Consider the following 11,322-nt stretch of genomic DNA (forward strand, 5'->3'; position numbering starts at 1 on the left):
GCTCTGGTAGCATAGTGCCTAAGGCACTTGACTGCTAACCAGAAGGCTGGCAGTTCAAACCCACCAGCCACTCCTCAGAAGGAAGATGGGGCAATCTACCTCCATAGTGATGCTGCCTCGGAAACCCAAGGAGGGGTTGCTATGAGTTGGGTCCGACTCGATGGCACATAACAACAACAAATATATATATATATGCACACACACACACAAATAAAAAAAAAAAAGTATAATCCATTGTAAAATGTGATGAGTTGTCACTACTGGACAAGCTGTGAACTGGTTGAGCCCAAATACTAGACAGAGGGCTTAAATCACAAGTTGAAATAATTTTTTTTAAAAAAATTTTAGATTTACATAGTTTAATTTTGCCTTAATGACTGACTACACAGTCTTAAGTATTTGTTTAATATCTTCACTAAAACAAATTCATTTAGCCTTATCCTCAAAGCAAAAACATTACTCTCTCTTTACTAGTGGCCCTAATATTACTGCAGACCAAACTTGGGGAGTATGGGAGGGGGTGACCCAGAGCCCAGGCAATGACCTTTGTCTACATGTAGTCCCCTCCCAGCTAAGCCAGGCCACCTGGTGTGGCTGAGGAGGGAAGGCAAGACCACAGAAACTTCACCTTGGATGCCTAGTTTCATTGGGGCTGAAAGCAATCATTGAGGGCACCATTAGGCTTGATGGCAGTTTCCTTTATATGTATGAGCCAACACTTCTGAGGTGGATCCTTTACCAGCTGGTCCTCCTGAGAAGACTAAACCAACTCAAGGCCCCTGTAGCCCCTGGGACTGCCCAACAGATGTTCTTTTCTATGATAGATGGCATGGAGGAACTGATGGACAAAGGGCTTGTGAAAGCCATTGGTATCTCCAACTTCAACCACTTCCAGATTGAGGGGCTCTTGAACAAACCCAGGCTGAAACATAAACCAGTGATTAACCAGGTAAATTCTGCTTAGTAAAAGGTAAAACATTTGGAGGCAAGTTCAGTGTTGTATGGTGAGTCTCCTCTCAGGAACCCGTGATGAGGATGCTTTGGGGAGGTCCGAGACTGGTCACAGGATCTGGCATCCAAATGTATTAGCGGGCAATGTTTGGTTTTTGCTTGGCAATCTTTATGCATATTCCTTGCTTCTACAATCAACACCAATGGAAGCAGCAGTCAAGAAATCAGATGACATAATGCACTGGGCAAATGTGATGCAAAAGACATCTTTCAAGTGCTGAAGAGCCAAGTTGTCTCCTTAAAGACTAAGGCGTACCTAAATCAAGCCATGGTGCTTTCAGTAGCTTCATATGCATGTGAGAGCTGGACAATGAACAAAGAAGACCGAAGAAGAGTTGATGCTTTTGAGTTGTGGTGTTGGTGAAGAATACTGAAAGTACCATGGACTGGCAAGAGAATGAATAAATCTGTCCTGGAAGAAGTGCAGCCTGAATGCTGCTTGGAAGTAAGAATGGCCAGATTTCATCTCATCTACTTTGGTCACGTTGTCAGAAGGGACCATTCCTTGGAGAGGGATATCATGCCTGGTAAGGTGGAGGGTCAATGAAGAACGGGAAGGCCCTCAACGAGATAGACTGACACAGTGGCTGCAATGGTGGGCTCAGGTGTGGCAAGGATTGTGAGGCTGGCACAGGACCAGGCAGTGTTTCATTCTGTTGTGCAGAGGATCACTGTGAGTCGGAGCTGATGGCACCTAGCAACAACAACATCTTTTCTTGTGTGTGGAACTCCCTCAGAGATGGTCCAAACATGGGCCAACTGCCTAGTGATGGGGATTGTTTCCTTTTGCAGATTGAGTGTCACCCATACCTCACACAGGAGAAGCTGATCCAATACTGCCAGTCCAAGGGCATTGCAGTCACTGATTACAGCCCTCTGGGCTCTTCAGACAGACCCTGATGAGGTTCCTCAGGGGCTCTTTAAAATGACTGATAACTGGTTAATGTTGGTGTGAGTCTATAAGCAATTAGATAGAATAAAATATCTAAGACAATGTGTTACCAAACCAAAAACCAAAGTCACTGCCATCGAGTTGGATTCGACTCATAGTGACCCCTCCTTGGGTTCCCAGTCTTCCTTCCAAGGGCAATCTACTTCTGTAGAGATACCACCTCAGAAACCCAAGGAGGGGTCACTATGAGTTGGATGCGACCCAGCGGCGGTGAGTTTAGTTTTGGTTGGTTATAATCCCATTTAGGTATACCTAATACATTGTCTTAGATATATTATTCTATCTAATTGCTTATAGACTCAAAAAAGTAAGATAAAAAAATAGCAACATATCTGCTCCTCTTATTTTCAGCCACTTAGAGCAGGACCAGCCTTTACACAAGGTGAGGTTCGGAGCCCATGGTGGGCCCAAAGGTAAGACAAAGCTTTCAGGTGCTTATGCCCATCTCCCAGTTGGAGGATACTGTGAGCAGTGGCTTTAGGGACATCATCATGGAAGGGAAGTTCATCTACACATAGTAATAACCATGGTGATTATGGGAGGACCAGTCTGGAGGCCATCATCATGGGAGTGATGCTCAGCTATACATGGTAACTATGGCATTGTTCACACATGCCTGCCATCTTTCTGTTTCTAGGGCTGAGCCAGAGAACCCTTCACTGCTGGAGGACCCTGGGATTAAGGAGACTGCTGCAAAGCACAACAGAACCCCAGCCCAGGTACATTATGACTCCATTTGTCCCCCAGCAGTCCCAAGCCCTGTTTCTTTCCTTGTGTTGTCTTCACCTTACTCCTTTAAGGGGAAGAACACGGCAGATGAAACCTGGTCAGGCTACTCCTCAAGTTCTATTGGGCTTCCAGGGGACACACTGTTATCTCTGAGACAGGGAGGACCCTGTCCAGCAGCTTCCTGTGAATCTGACCACTCAGTGACATGAGTGGCTTTGGCGGGCAGAGATCTGGGTTGAGATCCAGGTCTACCACATGCCATCTTGGGACCCAACACCGGCCCAGCCACTGTCCTAGTTCCTAATAAGGAAATCTTACAACCTGCATCTTCAAGCTGTTGTGAAGATTCTGGGAGACTGTCTAGTGGAGACTGCCAGTGTCTGACAGGGACGCACTCAGTCCACAGTCAGTGTTGCAATGAAGGCAGGGAGCTACAATGTGGTTCCTTTGTTCTTTCGTGGAGGGAGGGCTCTGGTGATGAATGGAGCATGATGTCCTTCATGCACAGGTTCTGATCTGGTTCCAAATTCAGAGGAATGTGGTTGTGATTCCCAAATCTGTGACCCCAAAGCACATTGCTGAGAACTTCCAGGTAAGAGTCTGCTGGTTGACCACTCAAGGGGATTGGTGCAGGAGATCCTGGAGAGTGGGAGAACAATGTGGAACAAAACTCAAAATCATAAAAAAAGACCAGGTTTGCTGGTCTGATGGGGCCTGATGAGACCCCTGAGACTATGGCCCCTAGCCATCCTTCAGGTCTGGAACTGAGCTCACTCCTGTGGTTTTCAGCCAAACAGTAGATAGGCATATGAGATGAACATTTACAATAGGTGGCTACACCACTTTGAGCGATCAATCATGGGAGAACAGAAGGGCAGTGTTTGCACAGGGAGACAGCTAGGAGGGTGGGAGTACGTGGGAGGAAAGGACACAGGGAAGAGGTAACTATGGGGTGGAAGTGGGAAGAGAGCTGCTACATTGTGGGGAATTGCAGTCAATGTCATGAGACAAAATGTGTATGAACTGCTGTATGGAAAATGAATTTGCTCTGTAAACTTCCTAATAAGAAAATATAAGGACCGGGCGGTGTTTCATTCTGCTGTGCATAGGGTCAGTATGAGTCAGAGACGACTCAACAGCACCTAACAATGACAACAGTTGTGAACTTTTGCCCAAATCACAATAAATTTTTTTTTTTTAAAAAAACAGTCTGCTGGTTGACCTTGGTTCTTCTCAGTGGAGGAGAAGAAGGAGAAGGAGAAGGAGAAGGAGTAACTCTTTTCACCAGGATCCTAATCCTGTCCCTGCATTGTTTGTGGGCCTCACCCCCTGTCCACCACCCTGTCACCTCCCAGGGCATGGGGCAGACCTCATTAAGAGTGGAGCTGGATGATCCATGGGCCAGAGACAAGCTCACACCTGGCAGGCGTGAGCACAGCTGTTCGTCATTTCCCTGAGGAGAAGCTTGGTTGTCGCTGAGTGGCAGACCATGACCACACACAGAGCAGACCATCCCGGCCTCACCCCCCACCCCACCCCACAGCACAGGGGACATAGACTGCACTGGAGGACCTACTTCCTAGAGAAGTCTGGGTGTCCATCAGGGACACACCTGCACTGGGAAGCCCCAAGCCCATCAAGACTGCAGTCTTTGTGTAGGATCTAACGTCACATGTTTTGTCTGCATCTGTTGACATGACTATATGATTCTTCTCTGTTAGCCTTTCTTTGTTCATATGATGAATTATACTGATTGAATTGCAAATGTTGAACCAGCCATGCTAAGTCCATAACAAGTCATGGTGTTTAATTTTTTTTACATGTTATTAGATTCAATTTTTAATATTTATAGAACCTAGTTTACTCCTAGGAAGGAAGATGGGGCAATCTACTTCTGTAGTGATACTGCCTTGGAAACCCAAGGAGGGGTTGCTATGAGTCGGGTCTGACTCGACGGCACATAACAACAACAACAAGTTTAAAGCAAAATTCACACCCAGTGAGCATAATAGGGACGGCCTGCAGCCAGTTAGTGTTGTGAATGTGAGCTCTTTCCCTGCTGGAACAGGACCCCATGGGTTGGCTTGAACTCTCCCCTTTCCAGGTCTTCGACTTCCAGTTGAGTGATGAGGAGATGGCAACCATGCTTGGCTTCAACAGAAACTGGAGGGCCTGCATTGTGAAGGAGTAAGAGCACTGGGTCACTCTATGAGGAGCATCAGTGTTTTCTCTAAACTGGTAGAGGGTGAGCTGGAAGGCTTGGATAGCAGCTGGGGCTACTTTTGTCTCCAAATACTATCTTCTGTCAGTTTTGAAAATTAAGACTGGCGTACCAAGGTGGAAGCATTGTGAGGAAAGACCTGTCCCTAATTGCTGCTCAGTGTCTGGACTTCTGGATTCAGTGCTAGAATTTTAAGACAGGCCATGTCACTAGGTTGGAGGTAGAAACCATTCATTCATTCATTCACTTCACAAATAGTCATTGAGCAATTGTTCTGTACCAGGGGAGCTAAAGATGGCTCCAAGATTTGTCTTGTTTGTTTTTTGTGTTTGCCCGAGCAACACAAGACTGGAATTGCCATTGGGGAAAGGAATCAGGAGTGGGACTTGGAACATGTGTGTGATGTTTATCAGACATCTAAGTGGGGATACCAGATAGGCAGTTGGTATTTCCTTAGTAGGAAAGGTCTGGGCTGCAGATAAACATTTGGGAGTCTATTGTGTATGGGTGATATTTAAAGTCACAAGCTTGATAAACAGACTCCAGGAGACTGAGTTTCCAAACAGTAGAAGAATGTCTTCCAAGAATTTCCTTCCTTTGTCAGTTGTAGGACTTGATCTGTCTCTGTCAAGATTACAACCAAGAAAACCCTGTGCAGCAGTACTGTGCTGACCCATATGGAGTTGCCCTAAGTCAGCATTGACTCACCAGAATTGGGTTTGGTTTTGGGTTTTGGTCAGTTGTGTTGTTGTTATGCCGTCGAGTCGGCCCTGACTCATAACGACCCCTCCTTGGGTTTCTGAGGCAGTATCACTACGGAAGTAGGATTGCCCAACCTTCCTTCCGAGGAGTGGCTGGTGGGTTTGAACTGCCAGCCGTCTGGTTAGCAGGCAAGTGACTTAGCCACTATGCTACCAGAGCCAGTCAGTTGTAGGATGTTTTAAATCAAACACCCCTCAAAAGAGGTGGATTAACTTTACCTTAAATTATTTAAAATATCTTTAATAAGCATCTGGGAAAAACTTTCACTTGCTAGATGATCATTCTCTTTTCCATCAATACTTTCCAGCTCTCATGATACATCTGGTTTCAAATGATTAAAGGTATCAGAGATGTTTGTCTTTGAGAATGACTTATGGCAGTTCTGACTTCCAGGTCCCCAATTCAGTGACAACTTGAGTCTCTTCCACTATTTCTCAAGCCAAGCATGATTTCTCAACTGTTAGAAGGGTTTCAGTCTCCAGCACTGCTTGCATGTCATGAGGTCCCAGGTCACTAGTGTCCTAGGGCAGCCTTTCCCCCCTTCCAGTGCTTACCTGCATGGGAGGATAACAGTACCAGCCATTTAGGATGAAAAACAGTGGTGACCATAACATGTGACCTCCCCAAAATGTCACTGCTTCTTCTACGAGCACTATTTCCAATGGAGATAGCAGAGATGGGGAGGTCAGGAGTGTCTGTTGTTCTGTGCTGTGGACTCTATACTGACTCACAGCAACCCTACAAGATAGAGTAGAAGTGCCCCATAGGGTTTCCAAGGCTGTAGATCCTTGAGGAAAGAGACTGCCTCATCTTTCTCCTGTGGAGTGACAGGTGGGTTCAAGCCACCTTACTTTTCCATTAGCAGCTGAGTGCTTAACCACTGTGCAACCAGGACTTCTTGGCTTCAAATCCAAGCTCCATCTCTTATGTATTAGCTGTGTGGTCTTGGGTAATTTCCCTAAATTTTCCGAGTTGGATTCTTTACCTACAAAATAGAGATGATGGTTCTAATAACACCTAATGTACGTTGAGAGTTAGCTCAGAATGTGCCAGGTATTCTAAGCTTGTGTGTGTAGTATTATCTCATTCAATACTCAAGCAACTCTGAAATGGTCACTTCTACTACTCTTCTCCACCTTGTAGTATTGGGAGAATTCATCGAGGCAAGAGTTGCAAGGCACTTAGTGCAGAGCTTGGCTCCAGGCTTCTTAACCAACACCAAACACACTGCCACTGAGTCGATTCCAACTTGTAGTGACCCCCGTTGGTTTTCTGAGGTGGTAAATCTTTACGGAAGCAGATTGTCCTGTCTTCCTTCCATGGATTAGCCATTAAATCAGCTGCTGTAGATGTGATTCTGACTCATGGAAGCTCCATGCATGTCAGAGTAGAAGTGTGCTTCATAGGGTTTTCAATAGTTGATTTTTCAGAATTAGATTGCAAGGCCTTTCTTCCAAGATACCAGTTTATCTTGGCACCCTGGTCTCTGCTTAGCTGCCATCCTTCCCAGCACACTCTCAGATCAATTTGTGTGAAGGTGGAGGTGTAGGCCCCTGTCCTGTGTTATCTCATAATCTTGGGGGAGGCTGAGAGAGCATGAAGACCATAGGACGTCCCAGAGAAGAGTGCGTTTCCATCAGCGTCGTTGCTTGTGGAATGGGCTCTTCTTTACAGTCATTCTCTCTCTTCTCTCTGCAGAGTGGTCCATTTGGAAGATTATCCCTTCACTGCAGAATACTGATGGTGGATCTTCAGGTTCCTGGTGAGATGATCCAGCGGATTCTTGCTTCCCTTTCTTGAAGTGTAACTCAACGCACCTGAGACCTGCTTTGTTGTTGTTACTGTTGTTGGTTGCTGTCAAGTCATTATGACAGCATGGTGACTCCATGTGGGCAGAGTGGAACTATCTGATGGGGTTTTCAAGGCTGTGACTTTTTGAAGCAGATTGCTAGGCCTTACTTCTGATGTACCTCTGGGTGGGTTCCAACAGTCCACCTTTGGGCTAATTGTTGAGTGCTTAACTGTTTGTGCCACCCAGGAAGCCCTGTTTTAGGACTTCTCTACCCTACAGATCACAATGGTCCAACCAAACGCCCATCAAGACGTGATGCAGAGCTGACCAGCATTATGTCCCACTGTGCATGGGGTCATCATGAGTTAGGGGCTGACTTGATGAGAAGCCCGGGTGAAGTCAGGACAGCTGATTCCCACCACTTGGAAAAAATACTTAAAGTGCCTCTATCACTGATGTTGGCATGTGCTGTTGTTTGGTGTTGTTGAGTCAGTTCTGACTCAGAGTGACTCTATACAACAGAAAGAAACACTGCCTGGAGCTACACCATCCTCACGATCATTGCTAAGCTTGTGCCTTTCGTTGCGGCCACTGTGTCAGTCCATCTCGTTGCCAAGTCTTCCTGCAGGTTTTTGCACATTTCGTTATAACACTTTGCTTTGTCTTCTTAGGTGGCCCTTTGAAATCTTCTGTTCGTATGTTTTACTACCTCATTTTTTCTGTTCACTTTAGCTACTCTGCATTCAAAAGCAAGTTTCAGAGTCTTTTCTGACATCCTTTTTGGTCTTCTTTTTCTTTTCTCTTTTTAATGACCATTTGCTTTCTTCAAGTATGATGTCCTTGATGTCATCCCACAACTGGTCTGGTCTTTGGTCATTAGTGTTCAATGTGTCAAATCTGTTCTTGACAAGGTTTCTAAATTCAGATAGGATTTGCTAAGATATATCAAAGACAGTATTTTTTCTAAGAAGAGCAAATAAGTATGTAAGAGTGCTGGATAAAATTGAAAACTGGTTAAGAAACTACTCTTATGTTCTATATGATTATAATGTGTGTAATTTTTATGTTATTACATTCAGCAAGAGATTACTAAATGAGGGTTTTTTTTTTTTTTTCCCCAAACCCAGGTAGAAAAGACCAATAGGGCCTTTTAAAAGCCACTTCAATGAAATGTTTTCTTAGGAATCATATTTTAAGGTCGCAAAAGTCATCATCACTAAACATATACCATGAAAAAACTCCACTACCACAGCTTTAGTGAGAGGAAAACAAGAAGCCGCTATTGGGCTGAATTGCAATGCTGACTTGATACATGAAGTAGAAATCTGGGAATACAAAATGCCACAAACAAAGTATCTCAGAACTCCAGAAACTACTGCAAAAGTTGACAGCAGCCAAAATGTGGAAATAACCTAAATGTCCATCAACAGATGAGTGGATTAAAAAGAAATGTGTTCTATCCATACAATGCAATCTTATTACTCAGTCATAAAGTGAAGCCACCACATTGAGGAACCTTGAAAACATTACACTGATTGAAATCAGTCAATCACAATGGGACAAATATTCTTTGATCCCACTTGTGTGAAACAGGCAAGTGTCTAGTGATCATGCTCCTTAGTGGGGAGTCATTGCTTAGGGGGCACTGGGCTTCTGTTAATGGTGGTGGAGTAATTTGGAAATGTATAGGGGTGATGGTTATACAACATGATGAACTAGAGTCACTGAATTACAACACATGTAAAGACTGTTGAAATGGCAAATGGTTTGTTACGTGTATTTTCATGTGCCTACAGCATTTACAGAGTTGCTAGAAGACCATCCTCTCACACATCAAGCTCCCTTACACCTTGAGCGATTAGTCTCTCTCTCTCCCTCTTCTATGGGGAGGGGAGCTCTGGTGGTGCAGTACCTAAGCACTTGACTGCTAACCAGGAGGCTGGCGGTTCAAACCCACCAGCCGCTCCTTGGAAGGAAGATTGGGCAATCTACTTCTGTAGAGATACTGCCTCGGAAACCCAAGAAAGGGTAGCTATGAGTCAGATTCGACTCGACGGCAGTGAGTTTGTTTTTTTGGTAATCACCAGTGCCTTGCATGTAGAATGCATTCTGTAGATAAATGGTATATGTTAAGTCCATATTTCATCTACAAAAGATACTACCTTTGAGGAAACAGTACTATCTTAGGGGAGAAGGGTGATGCATTAAAACATTTGGGATGAGAGGGAGGAAGGAGGCACATTTTTTTTTCCTTTAGAATTTTGAATTTCTTTTCAACTTTTTCCATATGTTTTTTCAGTCGGCTATCATACTAATTTTCAGTGTTAGAAACGTTACCTGTACTAAGAAGCATTTCCAAAATATGAAAAATGTTTTTCTTTTTTAGAGCAAAACCAAGAGTCAATCTGAAAGGCAGGTGTTACCATGTCATCATCTTTATTGGAATAGGACATACCTTTCATCACAAACTTAAAAAAAACCTAACTCACTGCCATCGAGTCAGATCTGACTCATAGCGACCCCTCCTTGAGTTTCCAAGGCAATATCACTACAGATGATTGCCCAGTGTTCCTTCCCAGGAGTGGCTGGTGGGTTTGAACCGCCAGCCTTCTGGTTAGCAGTCAAGTGCCTTAGGCACTACACCACTGGAGCTCCTATCACCAATTTACTACATAAAAATGAGTGAGGCCAAGACATCTGGAGGAATTCCATTTATTGTGGATGCATTTTCACAAGGTACTTGTATTGCAGCGATCAGTATCAGTGAAAAATATTGTGTCCATAAAACTTTAACGAATGGCAGATTCACAGAACATGCTAGTCAGTTTGCAGTTTTACCTCTTAAAGAAAGAGAATCATGATGGAACAAGTAAGCCAGGAATTTATTTTCCAAAAGATTAACACCAAACTGAACAATATTCTACTCTAAAGCATACTCCATCCAAATATTGGAATAAAAGTCAGGGTTGACACCTTCTCTCCACAACTGTAGATTTTCTAGAAAAACAGATGACTGTGACCAGGATGAACCCTCATTCAAAAGTATAACAGAAATGTGTCACCCCACCCGGGCCCGCATTCAAACTTTGTACCCAGCATGATGGGACTCAATGCTGGCTGAATCAGGTGCTGCCCATGAATTGCGGTTTATCTCACCACAGACTGCTGTCTACTCTGTCTGGGGTAGGGGGTGACCTGTGTAATCTTGGTGGCTTCTGTCTTTTGGCCCAGGTGTGCTAAACGCTGGAGGATTCAACTACTCTTTACTGATTTATGAGGAAAACAGATTTTGGAAGACAGTGGCCACTCCTCATGCCAGCCCTATCCCAGCTAACTCTTCCAGCAGAATAGTGTGTGTTAGAAAATAATTACTTGAGGGCTCTCCCTCAGCATGGTAGGGATAGAGACAGGACAGTTTGGGTGAAGCCAACTGAAGTGTGAGTTTATATAACCACATTTGATGGGTATGTCTGTATCAGAATGTTTTGCCAAGTCACTGGGATACTCTTATCATCCACTGTGAGGAATCAACATTTCTAGGTGAAAATAAGATCTGATATGTGTATGGCTTGTGTACAAATGTCTAGTCAACAAAGGCTATTGGGGGGAAAAGCAAAACTAGTCAAAGTTACATATATTTTTAAAATTTCAACATGTGATCAACAGATGACAAAAGACAAGGTGTTGTTGTTATGTGCTGTTGAATTGGAACCGACTCATAGCGACCCCTCCTTGGGTTTCCGAGGTGATATCACTACGGAAGTAGACTGCCCAACCTTCCTTCCGAGGAGTGGCCGGTGGGTAGAAAAGTTTAATTTAAAACATGTTTTGGAGGGTACTACAGATGGAAATGCC

General features: G+C 44.3%; 1 protein-coding gene across 1 annotated transcript in view; it reads left to right on the forward strand.

Annotated features, from left to right (window-relative positions):
- LOC103207336 (aldose reductase-related protein 2-like) overlaps window positions 1-7,416 on the forward strand; it is a 19,536-nt gene extending 12,120 nt beyond the window's left edge. Inside the window, exons 5-10 of the mRNA XM_042782545.1 lie at window positions 825-949; window positions 1,804-1,909; window positions 2,600-2,682; window positions 3,201-3,284; window positions 4,797-4,879; window positions 7,374-7,416. Of these exons, the coding sequence (XP_042638479.1) occupies window positions 825-949; window positions 1,804-1,909; window positions 2,600-2,682; window positions 3,201-3,284; window positions 4,797-4,879; window positions 7,374-7,416 (524 nt within the window). The remainder of the gene's footprint in view (window positions 1-824; window positions 950-1,803; window positions 1,910-2,599; window positions 2,683-3,200; window positions 3,285-4,796; window positions 4,880-7,373) is intronic.
- The last annotated feature ends 3,906 nt before the right edge of the window (window positions 7,417-11,322 follow it).

The sequence above is a fragment of the Orycteropus afer genome, unplaced genomic scaffold (assembly GCF_000298275.1).
Source record: "Orycteropus afer afer isolate SDZICR_OR568_19922 unplaced genomic scaffold, OryAfe1.0 scaffold00365, whole genome shotgun sequence".
NCBI lineage: Eukaryota > Metazoa > Chordata > Mammalia > Tubulidentata > Orycteropodidae > Orycteropus > Orycteropus afer.